Here is a 21,221-nt window from a genome sequence, read left to right as displayed (position 1 = left end):
AATTTCTTGTTTTTATTATTCTATATTGTAATGTACTGCTGCCGCAAAACAACACATTTCATGATATATGCCAGTGATATTAAACCTGATTTCACTTCTTCTAGCTATTATTATTTAGCCCATTAGGTGGCAGTCTATTCCACAAATTGGAGTCCGAGGTGCCCCGAAGCTTCTGGCTCCTTTCTCCGTCTCTGAAATTGATGATACACACTCAGCCAATTAAATGACACATTGAAGTACATTGAAGGAACTCCCTCCTGCTTCTGTTCAGTCTAGTCACTGAACGCAACGCTGCAAGGTAGAGATAAGCAAGGGGGTAAACCAGGAATTCAAAGAAACTGTCATTGCGAAAAAAAGGTCACTTGTTTGGCAGCTTTGATCTAACGCCACGTGAGATATCGAGACCCTGTCCATCAGATGAAGGGCTAAAATTGGAAGCAGATGAGTTAGAGCCAACACATGTAAAATTATCTCTGCCACAGGACTGCATACATTTCTGTGAAGGAAGGGGAGGCGAATAATCGAACGTTGGTATATTTCAGAATGTCCGCTGTGTTCTATTGTTATGTATCATTGTTTCGGAAGACACGCGACAGAGGCCGCTCTTTGCACCATAGCCTGAGGGTATAGATCTTCCAGAGTGGGAAAAGCATTCCAGTCGCTGCAGTACAATAATTGCCCATAACGTGAGGCAAAAACATTAGGTGCCAAGGTAGAATGTTGGGACCGAATGTGTATTTCCGAGACCTGTGGAACCAATGCATTAATTCCAAGTAAGTTCCAGAAGTTGTAAAAATACTTAATATCTATGATTATAAGAAGTTTTTCTAAGTTTTTAATCAAAGATTTCTGTACAGAATGGACTTTCTCAGAAGGGGATTAAAAGTTATTCAATGTAGGAGGGCCGCTAGCTATTACTTTGGCCTGGGACTGAATCATACAGTTTAATAAAGTTCCATCCTCTTTACTGATGCATGGTGAGTTGGATTATCATGATTAAATTCTGCAATTCACCTCAATATTAAAGAGGAAGTGCTTCAGATGTCAGGAAGGTTTGTGGTGGTGTGAATGGTGTAGAAGGTTGTGGTAGGTTACAATGGAATATTGATAGGATGCTGACCTGGGCTGAGAATTGGCTAAGACATGGAATTCAGGGAAACTTGGCTGCGTGGATTTTCAATTGGCTTGCCCAGAGAAGGCGTAGGGAGATATGCTGCACAGAGGTCCATGACTCATGGTGTTCTGCAGGGATCTGTTTTGGAACCCTTGCTCTTGGTGATTTTTATAATTACTTAGATAAGGAAGTGGAAAGGTGTAAGTGTGCAGATGACACAAAGGTCGGCGGTATTGTGAATGGTGTAGAAGTTTGTTGTAGGTTATAATGGGACACTGGTAGGATGTAGAGCTGTGGCTGAGAAGTGGCAGATGGAGTTCAATCTGGAAAGGTGTGAAGTGACTCTCTTTGGTAGGTCAAACGGGAAGGCAGAGTGCAGGGCTAATGGCAGGATTCCTAGCTGTATGGAGGAAAAGTGGGATCCTAGCCCATGTCAGTAGTTCCATTTAATATCAGAAAATGCACAGAATATGCAAGCTGAAATTCTTGTTCTTCACAGACATTGATGAAAACAGGAGAGTGTCCCAATGAATGAGTGACAGTAAAAATTTTAGAACCCAAAGCCCCCTCTACTACCCCCCCAAATACAAGCAACAACAAAGCATCCACCCTCCCCACCCCCACTTACTTCAGCAAAAAGTATCAGCACCCTCCACCCACCATGCAAGCAATAGCAAACTCCCCAACAAAGACCATGATATGCAGTCGAGCAAAAACTAATCGTACACCCAACATTTTGACATGCCACAGGCTCTCTCTTTCTCCCTAATAAAGAGGCAGAGAGTTGTTACTCAGGCTAAACAAAACAACAAAGCAACTCGCTGATTTATGGTGTTAAAGTCTGCTGCGTCGCCTTTTTTCTGAGTTCTCTGGCTTGAGAATTGGGAACAAACTCTCTCCCACGAGGGAGGGAGGGAGGGAGGGGGGGGAGGAGAGAGAGAGAGAGAGAGGTTCACCAAGTATAGAGACCTCCACTGCTGATCCACTGTTCCCTATATTCCATTTTCTTCCACATAAGACAATAGGGTGGTTAAGAAGGCTTATGACAAGTTACCTTCATTAGTCGGGGGAATAAGTTCAAGAGCTGCGAGCCGCTATATAAAACTCTGGTTAGACCACACTTGGAATATTGTATTCAGTTCTGATCATCTCATTATATGAAGGCTCAGAGAGAGTGCAAAAAATTATATACACAAGAGATTCTGCAGATGCTGGAAATCCAGAGAAACGCACAGAAAATGCTGGAGGAACTCCGGCAGATGAGGCAACATCTATGGAGAGGAATAAACAGCCAATGCTTCAAGCCAAGACATTTTGTCATGACCATGCAGAGAAGATTTACCAGGATACTGTCTGGATTAGAGAGCATGTCTTATGAGGAAAGATTGAACGACCTAGCGTTTTCTCTTTGGAGCGAAGGAGGATGAGATATGACTTGACGGAGGTGAATAAGGTAATGTGAAACACGGATAGAATAGACAGACAGTGTCTGTTTCCCAGGTGAAAATTGTTAGTAAGAGGGAGCATAATTTTAAGGTGATTGGGGGAGGTATAGAGGGGATGTCGGAGGTAGTTTTTTACATGTAGAGGAAAGTGCTGATGGGTGGCGGTAGAGGCAAATACATGAGGGACATCAAAGTGACTCTTAAGTGGGCACATGGATAAGAGAAAAATGGAGGGCTATGAGGAAAGGAAGCGTTAGATTGATTTTGGAGTAGTTTAAAAGTGCTGTTATGCTCTATGTCTATGTTCTGTGTATTACTCATTTTCAGACTGGGATCCAGTCCATGCTGGAAGTGCACCCATGCACCAACATGCCTGTGGACTCCCACCCAAATGACTCTTGCCTAAATGCTGGCATGAGAAATAATGGTGAATGAATCTGTGGGAATGTATAAACCACGCACCTGCTCCCTGGGTATAGTATCATTGTGGTTAAGCTGCTGGGTACAAGGGTAAAGACATGGGCACTTGACCCAGATTATGAACTACAAGTTTTGATTCCACCACAGTAGATGCTGACTGTGGAATTGTGCAATTAAAGATAAAGACCATGAAAATATTGAATTGATATAAATCTCAACAATGCAAGATATTGCTAAGGCCACATTTGGAGTACAGCGGACAATCTTGGTCACCCTCTTACAGGGTGGCATTCAACTGGAAAGTGTGTAACCAGGACGGGGAGTGTTAGAGTTATACAGAAATACTGGATAAGCTTGGACCTTTTTCTGTGGAAAGTTGAAGGCTGAGGGATGACCTTATTGAGGTTTATAAAATCATGAGTGGCATAGATGTGGGTAGCAGGGTAGCGTAGCGATTTTCACGTTGCTTACAGCGATGGGTGGCTGGACTTTGATGCCCACACTGTCCGTAAGGAGTTTGTGCCTTCTTCCCTTGACCGTGTGGGTTTCCTCCCACATTCCAAAGATGTACAGTTAGGGTTAGTAAGTTGTGGGCCTGCTATATTAGCACCAGAAACATGGCAACACTTGCCCCCAGCACAATACTCGCTGCTTTGATTTGACGCAAACTACACATTTCAGTTATATTACGATGTGCACATAAATAAAGCTAATCTTTCTTTCTTAGCTTAGGTGAAAAGCCAGTGTTTTCCGCAGGGTAGGGGTTAAAGTGAGGGGAAAAGTGTTTAAATGGGACCTGAGGGCAACCTTTTCACTTGAACGATGATGAGTGCGTGGAAAGAACTGCCAGAGGAAGGTGTAGAGGTGGATAAAAGAATTTGGACAGGTACACGGATAACAAGACACACAAAATGCTGGAGGTACTCAGCAGGCCAGGCAGCATCTAGGAAAAGAATACAGTTGACGTTTCAAGCTGAGACCCTTCAATGTCCCTTTCCTCAGATTTCCAGCATCTGCAGATTTTCTCTTGTTTGTGACTGAGGTACATGGATAGGAAGGCTTTATAGCAGGTGTTTGCAACCTTGTTTATGCCATTGACTGATGGGTTTGTGGACCACATGTTGGGAACCCATAGAGAGAGATATGGCCAATGGGATTAGCTCAGTTAGGCAACTTGGTCAACATGGGCAAGTTGTGATGAAGGGTGTGTTTCCATGTTGTACAGCTCTGTGACTTCATGGTTATGACTCGCTTAGCTCACTAAAGTTCTTCAGGGTGTGAAATCCACCAACAGGCCTAGTCTAGACTAATCTAGCCTGTGTATGATTCCAGGCCTACCAGTAAGCATCGAATCTACTTTTAACAGCCCACAGAAGTGGCCAAGCCAGCTCCAGAGTCTGTGGGATGTTGGGATGCAAACTATATGCATCACATCCGGGAAACTGGGTAGACGATGTCCTTCACATAAGGCCCATGTCACAGAAACAGAAGAAACAGCTTCAAGTTGCCAATAAGTAACAACTAAATTCACATTAAAAGATTAGGAGCTATCCATTACCACCATAACAGTCCTTAACAGTGTGATTATCCTTAATTATAGATAGTCATTCCAGCACAGACACTTAACAAAACTGAGGACTCTCATTCCTTCAGATTTCTGATTATTTTGGAGATATTGTCTTTTTTTCTCAGTTTCTCTTTTTTCTCTTAATCCTTCTTTCTCTCCATTTGATCTCTGTATCTTATTTGTGCTTTTCATATTTGTAAGCATTGAGGAGAAGGTTACTGGACTGGTAATCTACTGCTCTGAACTCTGAGTTGTGATAAACTTTCACCTTGAACTTAAGTGGAATTATAAGAGCTGGGATTGTTTTGAAAAAACATCGAGCACCTAAGCACCAGTAGTAGTGATTATGGAGTATCTAAAATGCAAAAAGCCACCTGATCACCAATGTCTTTAAGGAGGCAGCATCTGCCATCTGTCTCACAACTTAAGTAGTTTCCTATTAATTCTTAAGCTAGTTCCCAATTTGGGAACTCAGTGAGGCTGCCAGAATCACTCTTGACTATCTTTGCAAGAAGGATATGCAGATGCAGCTTCAGATAGACTACCCTGGTTCTGTGCATGGTTTCACTTTGGAACATCTGCAATGTTAAGAATATTATGGACAATATGTTTATTTTCTAAACAAGGAGTAAGTTCAGAAGTCAGAGGTGTGTAGGATTCAGTACTGATGCCACCAGGTTCAGGAACAGCTATTACCCCTCAGCCATCAGGCTCTTGAACCAAAGGGGATAACTTCACTCAACTTCTCTTGCCCCGTCACTGAACTGTTCTGGCAACCTATGGGCTCACTTCCAAGGTCTCTTCATGTTCTGAATATTATTGCTATTTTATTTATTTATTATTATTATTTCTTTATTTTTATATTTGCACAATATGTTGTCTTTTGCACACTGACTGAGCACCCAAGTTGGTGCGGCCTTTCATTGATTCTGTTATTATTCTATAATGGATTTACTAAGTAGGCCAGCAAGAAAATGAATCTCAAGGTTGTATGAGGTGACATATATGTACTTCGCGAATGAATTTTCTTTGAACTTTGATCTTTAAACCAAATGGAACTCTACTGTACAGGAGGGCTGGAAAAAGAGTAGCAGAACTATAGTGGTAAGAGATTCCACGGTAGGGAGAATAGGCAGGAACTTCTGTGGCCGCAAACAGGCCTTGCTGTTGGTGTGTTACCTCTCAGGTGCAGTGATCAGGGGTGCTTCAGAGGGGTGAATAGAACTGGCATCAGGTGCTTGTCCAAACATTTAGCACCAGCATTTGGAGATGAATTTCTGCCACATAATTCTTTGAGTATGGTTGTACAGTGAAGGAAAGGGAGTAGCTTCCTGCATCATTGAGGTGGATTTTAATGAATTGAAATGTGATTTTGTGCAGAGTTCCAGTGACTGGGACAATCTCCAAGCAAAAGGCAGATGAGGTGGGGGCAAGATGTGCCACGATTGTCCTGAAGAAATGTGGAGGTAAGAGGCTGTATCATCATCTATTGCCAGAGTATTGTTAAGGAACAAGAAAGCATTAAGAGAATCCCAACTGAGAGGGCCTTTCTGACGGCTCAGCAAATGCACACATCATGTAGTGTGGCACAAAGTTCCTGTGTACCAAGGAGAAGCCTTCCATTGTTCTATCAGTGATCGGGGGGGAGGGTGAAAGCTGTGTAACGCCATTTGCAATGTTTTGACTCTCTATGACAGAACAACACAGTACAGACCCTTCGCCCCGTGATGTTGTGCCAACCTTTTAACCTATTCTAGGATCAATTTAATCCTCTCCTCCTACGCACCCTCAATTTTCTATCATCCATTTGCCTATCTAAGAATTTCTTAAATATCCCTAGAGCATCTGCCTCTCCACCACTCCTCGCAATGCATTCCATACAACCCCCACTCTCAGTGTAAAAAATCCTACCCATGACATCCCCACTCCTCTTTACTCTCCTCCAAACACTGTAGAATTATGTTTTCTGGTATGAACCATTTCTGTCTTGGGAAGAAAATCTCTGGCTATCCACTCAAGCAGAAAACGCTGGTGGGAGTTGTGTACAGGCCACCTAACAGTAGTAGTGAGGTTGGGGATGGCATTAAACAGGAAATTAGAAATGCGTGCAATAAAGGAACAGTAGTTATAATGGGTGACTTCAATCTACATATAGATTGGGTGAACCAAATTGGTAAGGGTGCTGAGGAAGAGGATTTCTTGGAACGTATGCGGGATGGTTTTCTGAACCAACATGTCAAGGAAACAACTAGAGAGCAGGCCATTCTAGATTGGGTATTGATGAACTACAACTATTGTTCATCCCAGTTTGGCAAAAGAATAAACCATGGAAGGTAGTGCACCCGTGGCTGACAAGGGAAATTAGGGATAGTATCAAGTCCAAAGAAGAAACATATAAATTAGCAAAAAAAAAGTGGCACACCTGAGGACTGGGAGAAATTCAGAGACCAGCAGAGGAGGACAAAGGGCTTAATTAGGAAAGGGAAAAAAGATTATGAGAGAAAGCTGGCAGGGAACATAAAAACTGACTGTAAAAGCTTTTATAGATATGTGAAAAGAAAAAGATTGGTCAAGACAAATGTAGGTCCCTTACAGTCAGAAACAGGTGAATTGATCATAGGGAACAAAGACATGGCAGACAAATTGAATAACTACTTTAATTCTGTCTTCACTAAGGAGGACATCAATAATCTTCCGGAAATAGTAAGGAACCGAGGATCTAGTGAGATGGAGGAACTGAGGGAAATACATGTTAGTAGGGAAGTGGTGTTAGGTAAATTGAAGGGATTAAAGGCAGATAAATCCCCAGGGCCAGATGGTCTGCATCCCAGAGTGCTTAAGGAAGTAGCCCAAGAAATAGTGTATGCATTAGTGATAATTTTTCAAAACTCCTTAGATTCTGGATTAGTTCCTGAGGATTGGAGGGTGGCTAATGTAACCCCACTTTTTAAAAAAGGAGGGAGTGAAAAACTGGGGAAATATAGACCGGTGAGTCTGACATTGGTGGTGGGGAAAATGCTAGAGTTGGTTATCAAAGATGTGATAACAGCACATTTGGAAAGAGGTGAAATCATCGGACAAAGTCAGCATGGATTTGTGAAAGGAAAATTATGTCTGACGAATCTTATAGAATTTTTTGAAGATGTAACTAGTAGAGTGGATAGGGGAGAGCCAGTGGATGTGGTATATTTAGATTTTCAAAAGGCTTTTGGCAAGGTCCCACACAGGAGATGAGTGTGCAAACTTAAAGCACACGGTATTGGGGGTATGGTATTGATGTGGATAGAGAATTGGTTGGCAGACAGGAAGCAAAGAGTGGGAGTAAACGAGACCTTTTCAGAATGGCAGGCAGTGACTAGTGGGGTACTGCAAGGCTCAGTGCTGAGACCCCAGTTGTTTACAATATATATTAATGATTTAGACAAGGGAATTAAATGCAGCATCTCCAAGTTTGCAGATGACACGAAGCTGGGCGGCGGTGTTAGCTGTGAGGAGGATGCTAAGAGGATGCAAGGTGACTTGGATAGGTTGGGTGAATGGGCAAATTCATGGCAGATGCAATTTAATGTGGATAAATGTGAGGTTATCCACTTTGGTTGCAAGAACAGGAAAACAGATTAATATCTGAATGGTGGCTGATTAGGAGAAGGGGTGATGCAATGAGACCTGGGTGTCATTGTACACCAGTCGTTGAAGCTGGGCATGCAGACACAGCAGGTGGTGAAAAATGCAAATGGTATGTTGACATTCATAGCAAAAGGATTTGAGTACAGGAGCAGGGAGGTTCTACTGCAGTTGTACAAGGCCTTGGTGAGACCGCACCTAGAGTATTGTGTGCAGTTTTGGTCCCCTAATTTGAGGAAAGACATTCTTGCCATAGAGGGAGTACAAAGAAGGTTCACCAGATTGATTCCTGGGATGGCAGGACTTTCATATGAAGAAAGACTGGATCGACTAGGCTTATACTCACTGGAATTTAGAAGATTGAGGGGGGATCTTATTGAAACATATAAAATTCTAAAGGGATTGGACAGGTTAGATACAGGAAGATTGTTTCCGATGTTGGGGAAGTCCAGAACGAGGGGTCACAGTTTAAAGATAAAGGGGAAGCCTTTTAGGACCGAGATGAGGAAAAACTTCTTCACACAGAGAGTGGTGAATCTGTGGAATTCTCTGCCACAGGAAACAGTTGAGGCCAGTTCATTGGCTATATTTAAGAGAAGTTAGATAGGGCCCTTGTGGCTAAAGGGATCAGGGGGTATGGAGAGAAAGCAGGTACAGGGTTCTGAGTTGGATGATCTGCCATGATCATCCTGAATGGCGGTGCAGGCTCGAAGGGCCGAATGGCCTACTCCTGCACCTATTTTCTACGTTTCTAATCTTTGCCTCTTATGATCTTGTACACCTCTATCAATAATATCATGTGACTAAACTAATATTTACAGAGCACCCATGGCACTCTGAACATGTCTGCTCATGGGGTAGTGTGTACAGTTCTGGCTACTCTGTTATAGGACAGACATTGTTGCACTAGAAAGAGAACAGAGAAGATTTATGAGGATGCTTCCAGGACTGAATGACATGGAGACTTTAGGCAGGCTAGGACTCCATTCCTAGAAGATTGTGGGGTGACCTTCACAAAGGTGTATAAGATCATGGAAGGTATAGACAGGCTGAATGTACACACTCATTCTCCTAGGGAAAGTGAACTAAAAACTAAAGGGCATAACTATAAAGTGAGAGGTGGAAGATTTAAAAAGGACCTGAGGGGCAACGTCGTCATGCAGAAGATGGTGCGAATATGGAGTGAGCTGCCAGGGAAACTGGCTGAGTCAAGAAGAAAAACAATGTTTAAAAGGCATTTGGATAAGCAGATGGGTTCAGATTTATTTATTTATCACATGTACATTGAAACATACAGTGAAATGTGCTGTTTGCGCTAACAATCTGCACAACCGCATCATGTGCTCGGAGCAGCCGGCAAGTGTCGTCTCCCATTCCAGCAGCAACGTAGCGTGCCCACAGTGATCTGCAGCACAACAGCTACAGCAGTAGGAAAGGTTTGGAGCAGGGGGTCCTAACGTGGGGTCCGCAGACCCACTCAGTTAATGGTGAGGCTCCATGGCTCAACAAAGGTTGGAATCCCTGGGCCAAATGTGGGCAAATGGGACCAGGTTGGTGGGAACCATGGTGCCCATGGACAAGTTGGACCAAAGTTCAAAGTACATACAGTATATGTCACAATATATAACCCTGAGATTCATTTTCCTGTGGACATACTCAGCAAATCTATAGAATAGTAACTATAACAGGATCAATGAAAGACCAGCCAGAGTGCAGAAGATAACAAATTGTACAAATACAAAAATAAATAAATAGCAATAACTAATGAGAACATGAAATAACATGATAAAGGATCCTTGAGAGTCGGATCATTGGTTGTGGGAACCAATGATGGAGCAAGTGAAGTTGAGGGTAGTTATCTTCTTTTATTTCAGAGCCTGATGGTTAAGGGGTAGTAACTCGTTTTCATCTTGGTGGTGTGAGTCTTAAGGCTATTGTATCTTCTAGTGGTAGGAATCTCTGATGATGGATGCTGCTTTTCTATGACAGTGTTTTATGTAAATGTGTTCAATGGTTGGGAGGGCTTTACTGCACAGATGTATTGGACCATATCCACTATTTTCCAAATGCCTGTTTGCATGCTGTATTATCTCTATAACTTGAATATATATAGATATATATATAGTACATCGAGAGTCTGAGAGGCTGTTACACATGACCCAGTTCCTCTGTGTCTAGTAGCAACAGGACTTTAGTGTTTAATTCCTCTGTGTGCATGAGCAGAGATCACCCACCAAACTTCTGAGTTAAGAGGTCTCACCCAATCAACTTCTTTCCTCAGCACTGCCTAATCTTTTTGCTTAGCATGACCCCAATTAAATGCTGAAACTCCAAAATGATGCACTTAATATTTCAGGCAACTTGCTATAGAGTAAATACCTATTACAGCACCTGTCTATGGACTTCATATTTAGCTGAAAGCTTTAATTTTAATTTATTGTACAGCTGTCAAATTCTGGTGTTAAATTTGTTATACAGGTAAGTGAAAATATCCTAAGACCATAAGACATTGATTCAGAATTAGGATATCCAGCCCATTGAGTCTACTCTGCCATTCTATAATGGCCGATTTATTATCTCTTTCAAAACTAAAATTACACCATCATACTGAGCTATGATGAATCAAAATAGAAAATAGGTTGATAATAACAATTGATTGCCTGGAAGCCCCCAGTGAAAAGGAATTAAAGTTGCAAATGTAAAATAAAGTCAGAAAATGCTGGAGATTGTTTTCTCTCAGAAGGTAGCAAAGGATTCCAACCTTTGTTATGCCATGGAGCCTCACCATTAACTGAGTGGGTCTGCGGATCCCACGTTACGACCCCCTGCTCCAAACCTTTCCTACTGCTGTAGCTGTTGTGCTGCAGATCACTGTGAGCACGCTACGTTGCTGCTGGAATGGGAGACGACACTTGCCAGCTGCTCCGAGCACATGACACGGTTGTGCAGATTGTTAATGCAAACCCTCTGGATTTCTCTATCCCTGAGGGCGGGGCTAGCAAATCTCTGGATTTCTCTATCCCTGAGGGCAGGGGTAGCAAATCTCTGGATTTCTCTGTCCCTGAGGGCGGGGGTAGGAAATCTCTGGATTTCTCTATCCCTGAGGGTGAGGGTAGCAAATCTCTGGATTTCTCAGTCCCTGAGGGCAGGGGTAGCAAACCCTCTGGATTTCTCTATCACTGAGGGTGAGGGTAGCAAATCTCTGGATTTCTCTGTCCCTGAGGGTGAGGGTAGCAAATCTCTGGATTTCTCTATCCCTGAGGGTGGGGGTAGCAAACCCTCTGGATTTCTCTGTCCCTGAGGGTGAGGGTAGCAAATCTCTGGATTTCTCTATCGCTGAGTGCGGGGGTAGGAAATCTCTGGATTTCTCTATCCCTGAGGGCGGGGGTAGGAAATCTCTGGATTTCTCTATCGCTGAGGGCGGGGGGTAGCAAATCTCTGGATTTCTCTATCGCTGAGTGCGGGGGTAGGAAACTCTGGATTTCTCTGTCCCTGAGGGTGAGGGTAGCAAATCTCTGGATTTCTCTGTCCCTGAGGGCGGGGGTAGCAAATCTCTGGATTTCTCTATCGCTGAGGGTGAGGGTAGTAAATCTCTGGATTTCTCTATCCCTGAGGGCGGGGGTAGGAAACCCTCTGGATTTCTCTATCCCTGAGGGTGGGGGGTAGCAAACTCTCTGGATTTCTCTGTCCCTGAGGGCGGGGGTAGCAAATCTCTGGATTTCTCTGTCCCTGAGGGTGGGGGTAGCAAATCTCTGGATTTCTCTGTCCCTGAGGGCGGGGTAGCAAATCTCTGGATTTCTCTATCCCTGAGGGTGGGGGTAGCAAACCCTCTGGATTTCTCTGTCCCTGAGGGCGGGGGTAGGAAATCTCTGGATTTCTCTATCTCTGAGGGTGAGGGTAGCAAATCTCTGGATTTCTCTGTCCCTGAGGGTAGGGTAGCAAATCTCTGGATTTCTCTATCCCTGAGGGCGGGGGTAGCAAACCCTCTGGATTTCTCTATCCCTGAGGGCGGGGGTAGCAAACCCTCTGGATTTCTCTGTCCCTGAGGTTGGGGGGTAGCAAATCTCTGGATTTCTCTATCCCTGAGGGTGGGGGTAGCAAACCCTCTGGATTTCTCTATCCCTGAGGGCGGGGTAGCAAATCTCTGGATTTCTCTATCCCTGAGGGCGGGGGTAGCAAACCCTCTGGATTTCTCTGTCCCTGAGGGTGGGGGTAGCAAATCTCTGGATTTCTCTATCCCCGATGGTGAGGGTAGCAAATCTCTGGATTTCTCTATCCCCGAGGGTGAGGGTAGCAAATCTCTGGATTTCTCTATCCCCGAGGGTGAGGGTAGCAAACCCTCTGGATTTCTCTGTCCCTGAGGGTGGGGGTAGCAAATCTCTGGATTTCTCTATCGCTGCGGTGGGGGGAGAGTAGCAAATCTCTGGATTTCTCTGTCCCTGAGGGAGTGGAGGCCAGATCATTAGATACAAGGTGGTAAGAGATAAATATCTGAAAGGCTGAGGAATTGAGTGTCATGGGGAACTGGCACTAATGTGGAGTTCTACCCATGACTGTAACTGTGGAGAGTTGTGGACACTGCTCAGCACTTTACAGAAAACAGCCTCCCATTATGAACTCTGTCTATACTTCTTGCTGCCATAGTAAAGCTGCCATCAGAATCAAAGATTCTGTTCCTAACCTGCACCGCCGCACTGTAACTGAAATGCTGCCGTGCCCACAGCCTTTGTTGCTAAGCAGCTGAAATTGGACACAGCTGGAAGGTTTATGAAATATGAAAGTTTTTCTTTGTTGTATTCTGTTTCATTTTACCCTTCACTTAATAAATAAAATCAGAAGTATGTGATTTTACAATTTTCATTCTAAATATTCATAGTATGCATATTCTAAAAATAGGTATTTAAAGTGTCACGCGGTTTTCAGGGGAGTACAAATTTCTTGCTCTGAGTAATGGTTGGCCCGCACAGCTGTAAACAAAATTAGTGGGCAAAATTCGTTGCCACCCACCTTGGACATCCTCTTTCCTCTCCTCTTCCATTAGCTTGAAGATACAAAAACCCGGAAGCACGTACCACCAGGCTCAAGGACAATTTCTATCCTACGATTATGTTGTCGAATAGTTCCCCAGTACAATAAATTGGACTCTTGACCTCACAATTCACCTCATAATGATCTTGCACCTTTCTGGCCCAATTACATCCATGTGACCAATCAATCTACTAACCCATAGGTCTTTAGAATGTGGGAGGATACTGGAGTCCCTGGAGGGATCACATGTGGTCACAGGGAGAACATCCTTACATACAATGGCAGGGAATGAACCTGGATTACTGGAGCTATCAAGGGATGCACTAAACACTCTGCTGCCATACCTCTCCTATTTTTTACCTGCACTACACTTTCTTTGTAGCTGTTATACTTCATTCTGCATTGTCATTGGTTTACTTTGTTCTGGCTAGATAAGCTGTGTAATGATCTGATCTATATGAACAGTATGCAAGTCAAGCTTTTCACTGTATCTCAGTACATGTGACAATAATAAACCAATTCTAATTCCAAGAGTTGAGGCAAACATAGATTAGCCATGATCATATGGAACAGGTGTAATAGGCCTTGTGTTCTTGTGAAATTCTCACTTGTCAGGCAAACAAGTCAAAGGCTGTCCATTAGAACTGGCAAATTGAGAAAACAAATTTATTTACAGTTGCAGGAAAGTTGGAGAAGGAGAAGGAAAAGAAAAGGCAAAGGAAATAACTCTGACGGGATGAGAGCAGGGCTGTCCAAGTGAATGAGGGCAGTTAGAGAGAAAGTGAAAACAAACAGTGGGATATGTCAAAATTGTGAAATACAGGCCAGAGCTGTTGCTGAATATTAAGCCAAAAGGAGGATTCTGAAAATGCCCAGCACATAAGGTATTGTCTGTCAGCAGGACAATATAAAGTTCAAAGTTTCAGCAGGCTATCTTTACTGCAGAATGTCCCATTCTGATGTAAACAGGAAGAGAAATTATCTGAAGTGGCCAACTTCAATATTGGGGCCTGAAGGCTAGACTAGGCCCAGATGGATGATATACTGCAATTCCTTAGCCTTACATGGGCCTCATAAGATCAGTGCTGGAAGCCTCAGAGGTTGATAGGTCAGAGGAGGATAAGATGGAGAATTAAAGCGAAAGACAATTGAAAGCTCAGTGTGGACTGAATGGAACTATCTCACAATTTTTCGATGCCCCTTTGATGGTTCTCTCTCAGCCTAACTGCCTTTGTTATTCAGACACCCAGACATCACTGGAAACAGTGGAATCACTTGAGAAATCCTGTCTTTAACTTATCAAGGATATTACTTTTGTTCTATCTTTCCCTCCCTCACCCTGACTGCAACTTAAAACCAACTTGTTTCCTTAATCTCCCAGCCCAAAATGATAGCTGTTTCTCTTTCTATAGGTGCTGTCTGACCTGCTAAGCATTTCCAACATTTTTATTTTAGATCAATAATCATTGTGCACTCAGGCAAGAAAAATGTCAAAAGTATCCAAAGCACTTGCTGCAACCTTTAGATATTAATAAGATCTCAACCAGCAATCACAAGTTTCCTTTAATGCCCTGCAATATAAACTTGCTGAAGTTGCTATAGTTTTGTGTGTTTTTGCACCAAAGTTCAGGAACAATTCCAAACATGTTTGACTCTGCATTTGTTGTTATTTCTCTTTTTGGTGTCTTGGAGCTTTTCGTGTGAAATGCTGCCATCCAGCACGCATGTACACCCTGCCTCCCTCCCCCACCCCAACTCACAGACACACTCTCATCCTGCACTGGCCACTTCATCTTTTATTGCTGCTGTTTGATGTATTTATACAACTGCTTGTTTTACTATAACAGTGCCAGTGACATTGCACTGTCTTACATAAACATGTACCTCTCACTTTATGTCAACCCATCGATCTTCAGGCCACGTCGCTCAAAATTGTGTCAATGTTACTTTGTGACTGTAAGTGCTGGCTTGCTACTATATGTGCTGTTTGAGACAATATCTCCTGTGGATTGCACCGTGACCCCAGAGAAACATTGTTTTGTTTAACTGCATACATGTTTATGATTGAATAGCAATAAACTTGAAGTTGAACGTGAACTTGAATGTGCCTGATTCCCAATCCTTCCTCTATAGAGGTATCATCCTTCCAGACTGTGACTCACTCTGAGCCGCGAGTTTGCAATCTGAAATCTCAATTTACTAAAACCACTCCGGGGGATAAGCAAACTGTGAGAAGGAATAGAATGAGTAACTGTTTTATATACAATTATGGTAACGGTTTAATTTTCTGATTTCCAGCAGCTGTAGTTTCATGATTTGTATTTTAATCAGTCTGTTCTTTTAACCAAGTTAACTGACTGTTGTACCCATCCAGTTAGTACACTTCCACACTGCTGAGTTACATTTGATATTAAGTGAGGCCAGTTCACCAAGCACCCATGGGAAGTCACTGGTTAGCTTCCAAAATCAAATTTGGGAGAGGGAGTGGTTCAGTTTGAACACTATCCCAGAGAGTTATGTTACTTATTCAGGCAACAATAAATATATGAGTTAGGCAAGGGTTTTTATACCAAATAACACATTTATTAAACACTGAAAACAAACCCCCCAAAAGTAAACAAATCACTAACGTAACTGGAAATCAGCTGCTGTGCGACAGCTTAAACAGTTCTTACAGCAATGAAGCTTAAATAGTTCTTAAAGTGATGTTGCAAAAACAGTTCTTCAATGTAGTATTGCCAAAAGTTCAGAATGCTCACAGTCCACTTAAAGGAGAGACTTTTTAAGACGTTTTAAATTCTCTTCCACATCGTTTTGCTTCAGTCCCCGAAGTTGAACTTTTCCCACGAAGAATTTTACGAAACGAAACAGCTTAAAGGCACTGACCTTTCCTTTACCGCACTATTCTCAATCCTTTCTGGAATCCCAGGGATTAACACGAGAATAGTCAACGAAATCCTTCCGAATAAGGATCAAACAAGGTCGAACCCATTTCACCGTCGAAAATCAATTCTCCTCGATCTTTAACTCCCGAACTCCGATCTTCACTCTCCACTGATTCTCAACTAGCAGTATTGTAAAGAAACTGCTGGCAATGACCTTTTAAACTTTAGGCATTAGATAAAACTTCATCTTTCAACTAAACTGCATCATCACAATAAATCACGCAGTGGCATGAAGTCAACATGGCAAATCCAGCCACGAACTGCCCCTCCTCACAGGGAGGGGTCCTCCTTTTATACCCTGTAAAAAAAAAACCTGTCACATGATCTCTACTGGCGGGAAAATGACATCACTCCACCATCACAAGACCATTACCTCAAGTCCAGTATAGCTTCAACCCCAGTCACGTGACAAGGGTACCACTGTCACGTGTCACGGGTACGTAACAGTTATCTTAGTACTGAGTGATCAGGGATTAGACTAGTAATGAGTGATTAGTGCAACACACACAAAATGCTGGTGGAACGCAGCAGGTCAGGCAGCATCTATAGGGAGAAGCACTGTTGACGATTCGGGCTGAGACCCTTCGTCAGGACTAACTGAAAGGAAAGATAGTAAGAGATTTGAAAGTGGGAGGGGGAGGGGGAAATGCAAAATGATAGGAGAAGACAGGAGGGGGTGGGGTGAAGCTGAGAGCCGGAAAGGTGATTGGCAAAAGGGACACAGAGTTGGAGAAGGGAAAGGATCATGGGACGCCAGGCCTAGGGAGAAAGAAAGGGGGAGGGGAGCACCAGAGCGAGATGGAAAACAGGCAGAGTGATGGGCAGAGAGAGAGAAAAAAAAGAGGAGGGGGAAAAAAACTAAATATATCAGGGATGGGGTAAGAAGGGGAGGAGGGGCATTAATGGAAGTTAGAGAATGTTCATACCATCAGGTTGGAGACTACCCAGCCGGTATATAACGTGTTGTTCCTCCAACCTGAGTGTGGCTTCATCTTGACAGTAGAGGAGGCCATGGATAGACATATCAGAATGGGAATGGGACGTGGAATTAAAATGTGCGGCCACTGGGAGATCCTGCTTTCTCTGGCAGACAGAGCTTAGGTGTTCAGTGAAATGGTCTCCCAGTCTGCGTTGGGTCTCACCAATATATAAAAGGCCACACTGGGAGCACGGGACACAGTATACCACACCAGTCAACTCACAGGTGAAGTGTCGCCTCACGTGGAAGGACTGTCTGGGGCCCTGAATGGTGGCGAGGGAGGAAGTATAAGGGCAGGTGTAGCACTTGTTCAACTTACAAGGATAAGTGCGAGGAGGGAGATCGTTGGGAAGGGATGGGCGGGACGAATAGACAAGGGAGTCGCGTAGGGAGTGATCCCTGCGGAAAGCAGAAAGCGGGGGGGAGGGTTTAGTGATTAGTGATTAGTGATTGGTCAATGTCTTTTTGAATGATCAGTGATGGTCCAAACTTCTACTGAGCAACGGGTGATCACCTTTTTAGTCATAATCAGGTGTTGGTCATCATTGTAATGATAACTACTAACTGGTCAATATTGAGCTAGTGACCAGGGATCAGTTAACAATCAACTGAGTGACCAGGGATTAGATATCATCCTATTGAGTGACCAGTGATCAGACAACCTTCAGAGTGATCTGAGCTTGAACCATCTCCTTGCCTTTATGACTAGTGACATGTCAACCTTTTCCTGTAGCCAAGAATAATTGCTGGACCATTCAGTTGTCAACCAACTCGTCTTTACTGCTGTTATTGCTGTTTCTGGGAGCTCATTCTGGACAAATTCACTGGTGCTTTTCCTTCAGTACAGTAACCCCTACACTTCAGAAACACACACAAAATACTGAAGGTTCTTGCTATGTTTTGTAACCCCCAAACATTAAACTAACTGAAAGAAACAGATAGGAGCCTAGGAAAACATGTCTTAGTTTCGATTTTACTTTAAGAAAGCCATGTACGTAAGATGTGGCGGAGTAATGAGGGTGCAATGCATTATGTAAATAACAAAGAATACTTAAGCAATATCTTGTATTTACAATATTACTCAAATCTTACTGAAATATTAAGTACACAAGTTTCCTCCCTGCTTTGCTATAAACTGCAACTCAATATAAAATGCATCTTACCTTATCTAGCTATTTATTTCTCTCACCTCTTGTGGGTGGTATGTATGTGTATTTTTTCCTTCAATCTCGGGTCCTCTATTAGAGCCATGGGAGCTTGATTGTTTGGTGTAGTATTCTTGCTGCTTCTAGTAGAATGCTCTTCTCAACTGAGATCTCAGATGTTGTTACTGGGATTTATTGGAGCCACCTCCCAGTCCAGGTGTCACAGCTCCAAATGCTCCTTTTGTCACTGGAATTACTCTGGCTTTAACTTTCCACATCCTTTCTATCTGCTCTTTCAAGCCTTGGTATTTCACCAGCTTCTCATATTCTTTCTTCCTGATGTTACTATCTTTATGGATTGCCAAGTCTATCACTATTGCTTTCTTCTGTTCCTTGTCCAGTATTATTATGTCTGGTTGGTTGGCCCATACCTGCTAATCAGTCTGTATTGTGAAGTCCCACAGGATCTTAGCTCTGTCATTCTCCACTACCTTCTCGGGTGTTTCCCATCTGGACTTGGCGGTGTCCAATCCACACTCAGCACAGATGTTCCTGTACTCAATTCCTGCAACTTGGTTGTGTCGTTCAGTGTATGCTGACCCTGCCTGCATCTTGCACCCTGCTACTGTGTGCTGGATGGTTTTGGCAGACTCCTTGCACAGTCTGCATCCTGGGTCTTGTCTGGTGTGATAGACCCCTGCTTCTATTGCTCTTGTGCTCAGCTCCTGCTCTTGAGCAGACATGAGAAGTGCCTCTGTGCTGTCCCTCAGCCCTGCCATTTACAGCCACTGGTGGGACCTCCTCAAGTCAGCCACCTAATACCTGGCATAGTACATCCCATGCAGTGACTTGTCCTCCTGCCACGGCCTTTGGTTCTCTGGTTCTGCTTCACCCACTTCCATTTCCATGTCCCTTGCCTGCTGTCTGAGGTATTTTCATAGCAGGTCCTCCTTGGGGGCCATCTTCATGGTATACTCTTGGATGTTTCACATTTCTTCCATGATTATGACCCTGAAGCTTCCAAGTCCCCATCCTCCTTTACTCTGGTGGGTGTACAGTTGCTCGACATTGGACTTTGGGTGGAATCCTCCATTTATTGTTAGCAGTTTCCAGGTCTTGATTTCAGTGGCTTCCAGTTCGTTCCTTGGCCAGTACATTATTGTAGCTGGGTATCTGATGACTGGTAGGGCAAATATGTTGATGGCTCAGATCTTGCTCTTCCCATTCAGCTGGCCTGTCTCACTCTTTGGAGGTACTTAGATGTTGCAGCCTTCCTTGTGTCCGCATCGTGGCTTCCATGCTCCTGCAGGATCCACGGGTATTTGTAGTTGTCCTGTACACCCGGTCTGTGGCCTTCAGGTAACTCGACTGTATATATGTGTATATTATATAACTCAGAGGTGGATCATCTCTACTTTTGAATTACATTAGGGAGCAATGACCTCCTTTGTAAATTTTTCAGGTATGTCTTTTTCCAAGTGTAAGCGGGACAATCCATCAGCATTTCCATGATAAGTTGTCCTCTTGAATTCGATCTTGTATTTTTGCCCTCCAAGAAACAGAGCCCATCCCTAATTTATGCCACTGTTGTCAGTGGAACACCCATCTGTGGATTGAAAATGGACACCAGCGATTGAAGATCTGTAATGAGGGTAAACTCTCTCCCATACAAGTACTGGTTTAAAAGTTTTACACCCCAAACAGACTCAAGTCCTCTCTATCAACCTGAGTGGAATTTTCCTCTGCAGCATTAAGGCTTTACTTCCATTGCTCATATGACATGACTGCACCTATACCATAAGATGAGGCATCACTGACAAGCTTCACTGGGTAATGTGTATCATGATGTGTGAGTACAGTGTCTGACGGCACCATTCCCTTTACCTTTTGAAAGCCACCTTACAATGCTTTGTCCATTGCCAACTACTTGGAACTTTCACAGTAGAAGAGATAAGGCCTGGTGCAGATCAGCCATGATGATGTTAAATGCTGGAGAAGGGTAGAGAAGCTTGGAGGTCCATTCCTACCACTCTCTTGTGTTTTCTCTCTCTTAACATCATTTTTCCTCACTTGCAATTTCCACCCAATGAGTTAAAGTGGTGGGTCACAGTAGCCAGTTTGGGCAGAAGCCTGTTATGGTAATTGGCAAATTCTAAAAAGGCCACCACTGTGTTATGTTCTTTAGCCTTGGGGCATCCATCACTGCTTGAATTTTCTCAGCACACTTGTGTAAACTTTGTGAGTCAATAGTGTGACCACAGTTAGTGATAGTTTAAAGAATTCATACATGCTGTATCGTGCTCTGAGCCCATAATCTTCTAATCTTTTTAACACTGTCTTGAGCTTTTGGAGATGTTCCTTGTCATTTTTACCAGTCAGAATGATGTCATCCAGGTAACACTGAGTGCCTGGGCAGCCTTGCAACACCTGGTCTATAGCTTTCTGCCAGACTGCAGGTGCAGATGCCACTCCAAAAATAAACCTATTATAGCAATAAAGCCCTTTGTGAGTGTTTATGATGAGAAACACTTTGGATTTTTCTTCCGTCTCCATCTGTGGGTAGGCCTCAGCTAACACTACTTTGCTTGAAGTGCTCCCCTCCAGAAAAGTTAGCAAAGATACCCTCTGTCCTGGGCAGAGGATATAAATCTACTTTCAGTACTGGGTTGATGGTGACTTTACAATCAGATCCATTCTTCCTGGCTACTGGGACCACTGGCATTGCTCATGGGCTGCAATCAACCTTGGAAAGAATTCCTTCCACCTCCATGTCTTTTAGCTCATGGCTACTTTGTCATGGATAGTAAAAGGAACTGAACAGGCTTTGCATAACTTGAGTGTGGCATTTTCATTTTACCCTTGATATGTTTGAGTTTTCCCATGCCATCCTTGAACACTGCTGTGGCATCATCTAGTACCTTTCTGAATTTTCCTTCAGTTCAGAATTGCAGAAA

The 21,221-nt window shown here is 43.4% G+C and overlaps 1 protein-coding gene across 4 annotated transcripts in view; it reads left to right on the top strand.

Annotated features, from left to right (window-relative positions):
* Positions 1-285: 285 nt before the first annotated feature.
* Positions 286-21,221, top strand: part of LOC140738841 (uncharacterized) — a 145,953-nt gene continuing 125,017 nt past the window's right edge. For all 4 annotated transcript variants that reach the window (XM_073066767.1, XM_073066766.1, XM_073066765.1 and 1 more), the window contains exons 1-2: positions 286-773; positions 5,927-6,012. In XM_073066767.1, the coding sequence (XP_072922868.1) occupies positions 718-773; positions 5,927-6,012 (142 nt within the window). In that variant the 5' untranslated portion in view covers positions 286-717. The remainder of the gene's footprint in view (positions 774-5,926; positions 6,013-21,221) is intronic.

The sequence above is a fragment of the Hemitrygon akajei genome, chromosome 14 (assembly GCF_048418815.1).
Source record: "Hemitrygon akajei chromosome 14, sHemAka1.3, whole genome shotgun sequence".
NCBI lineage: Eukaryota > Metazoa > Chordata > Chondrichthyes > Myliobatiformes > Dasyatidae > Hemitrygon > Hemitrygon akajei.
The sequence above is the reverse complement of the archived record's forward strand: the minus strand, read 5'-3'. Positions and strand labels throughout refer to the sequence as shown.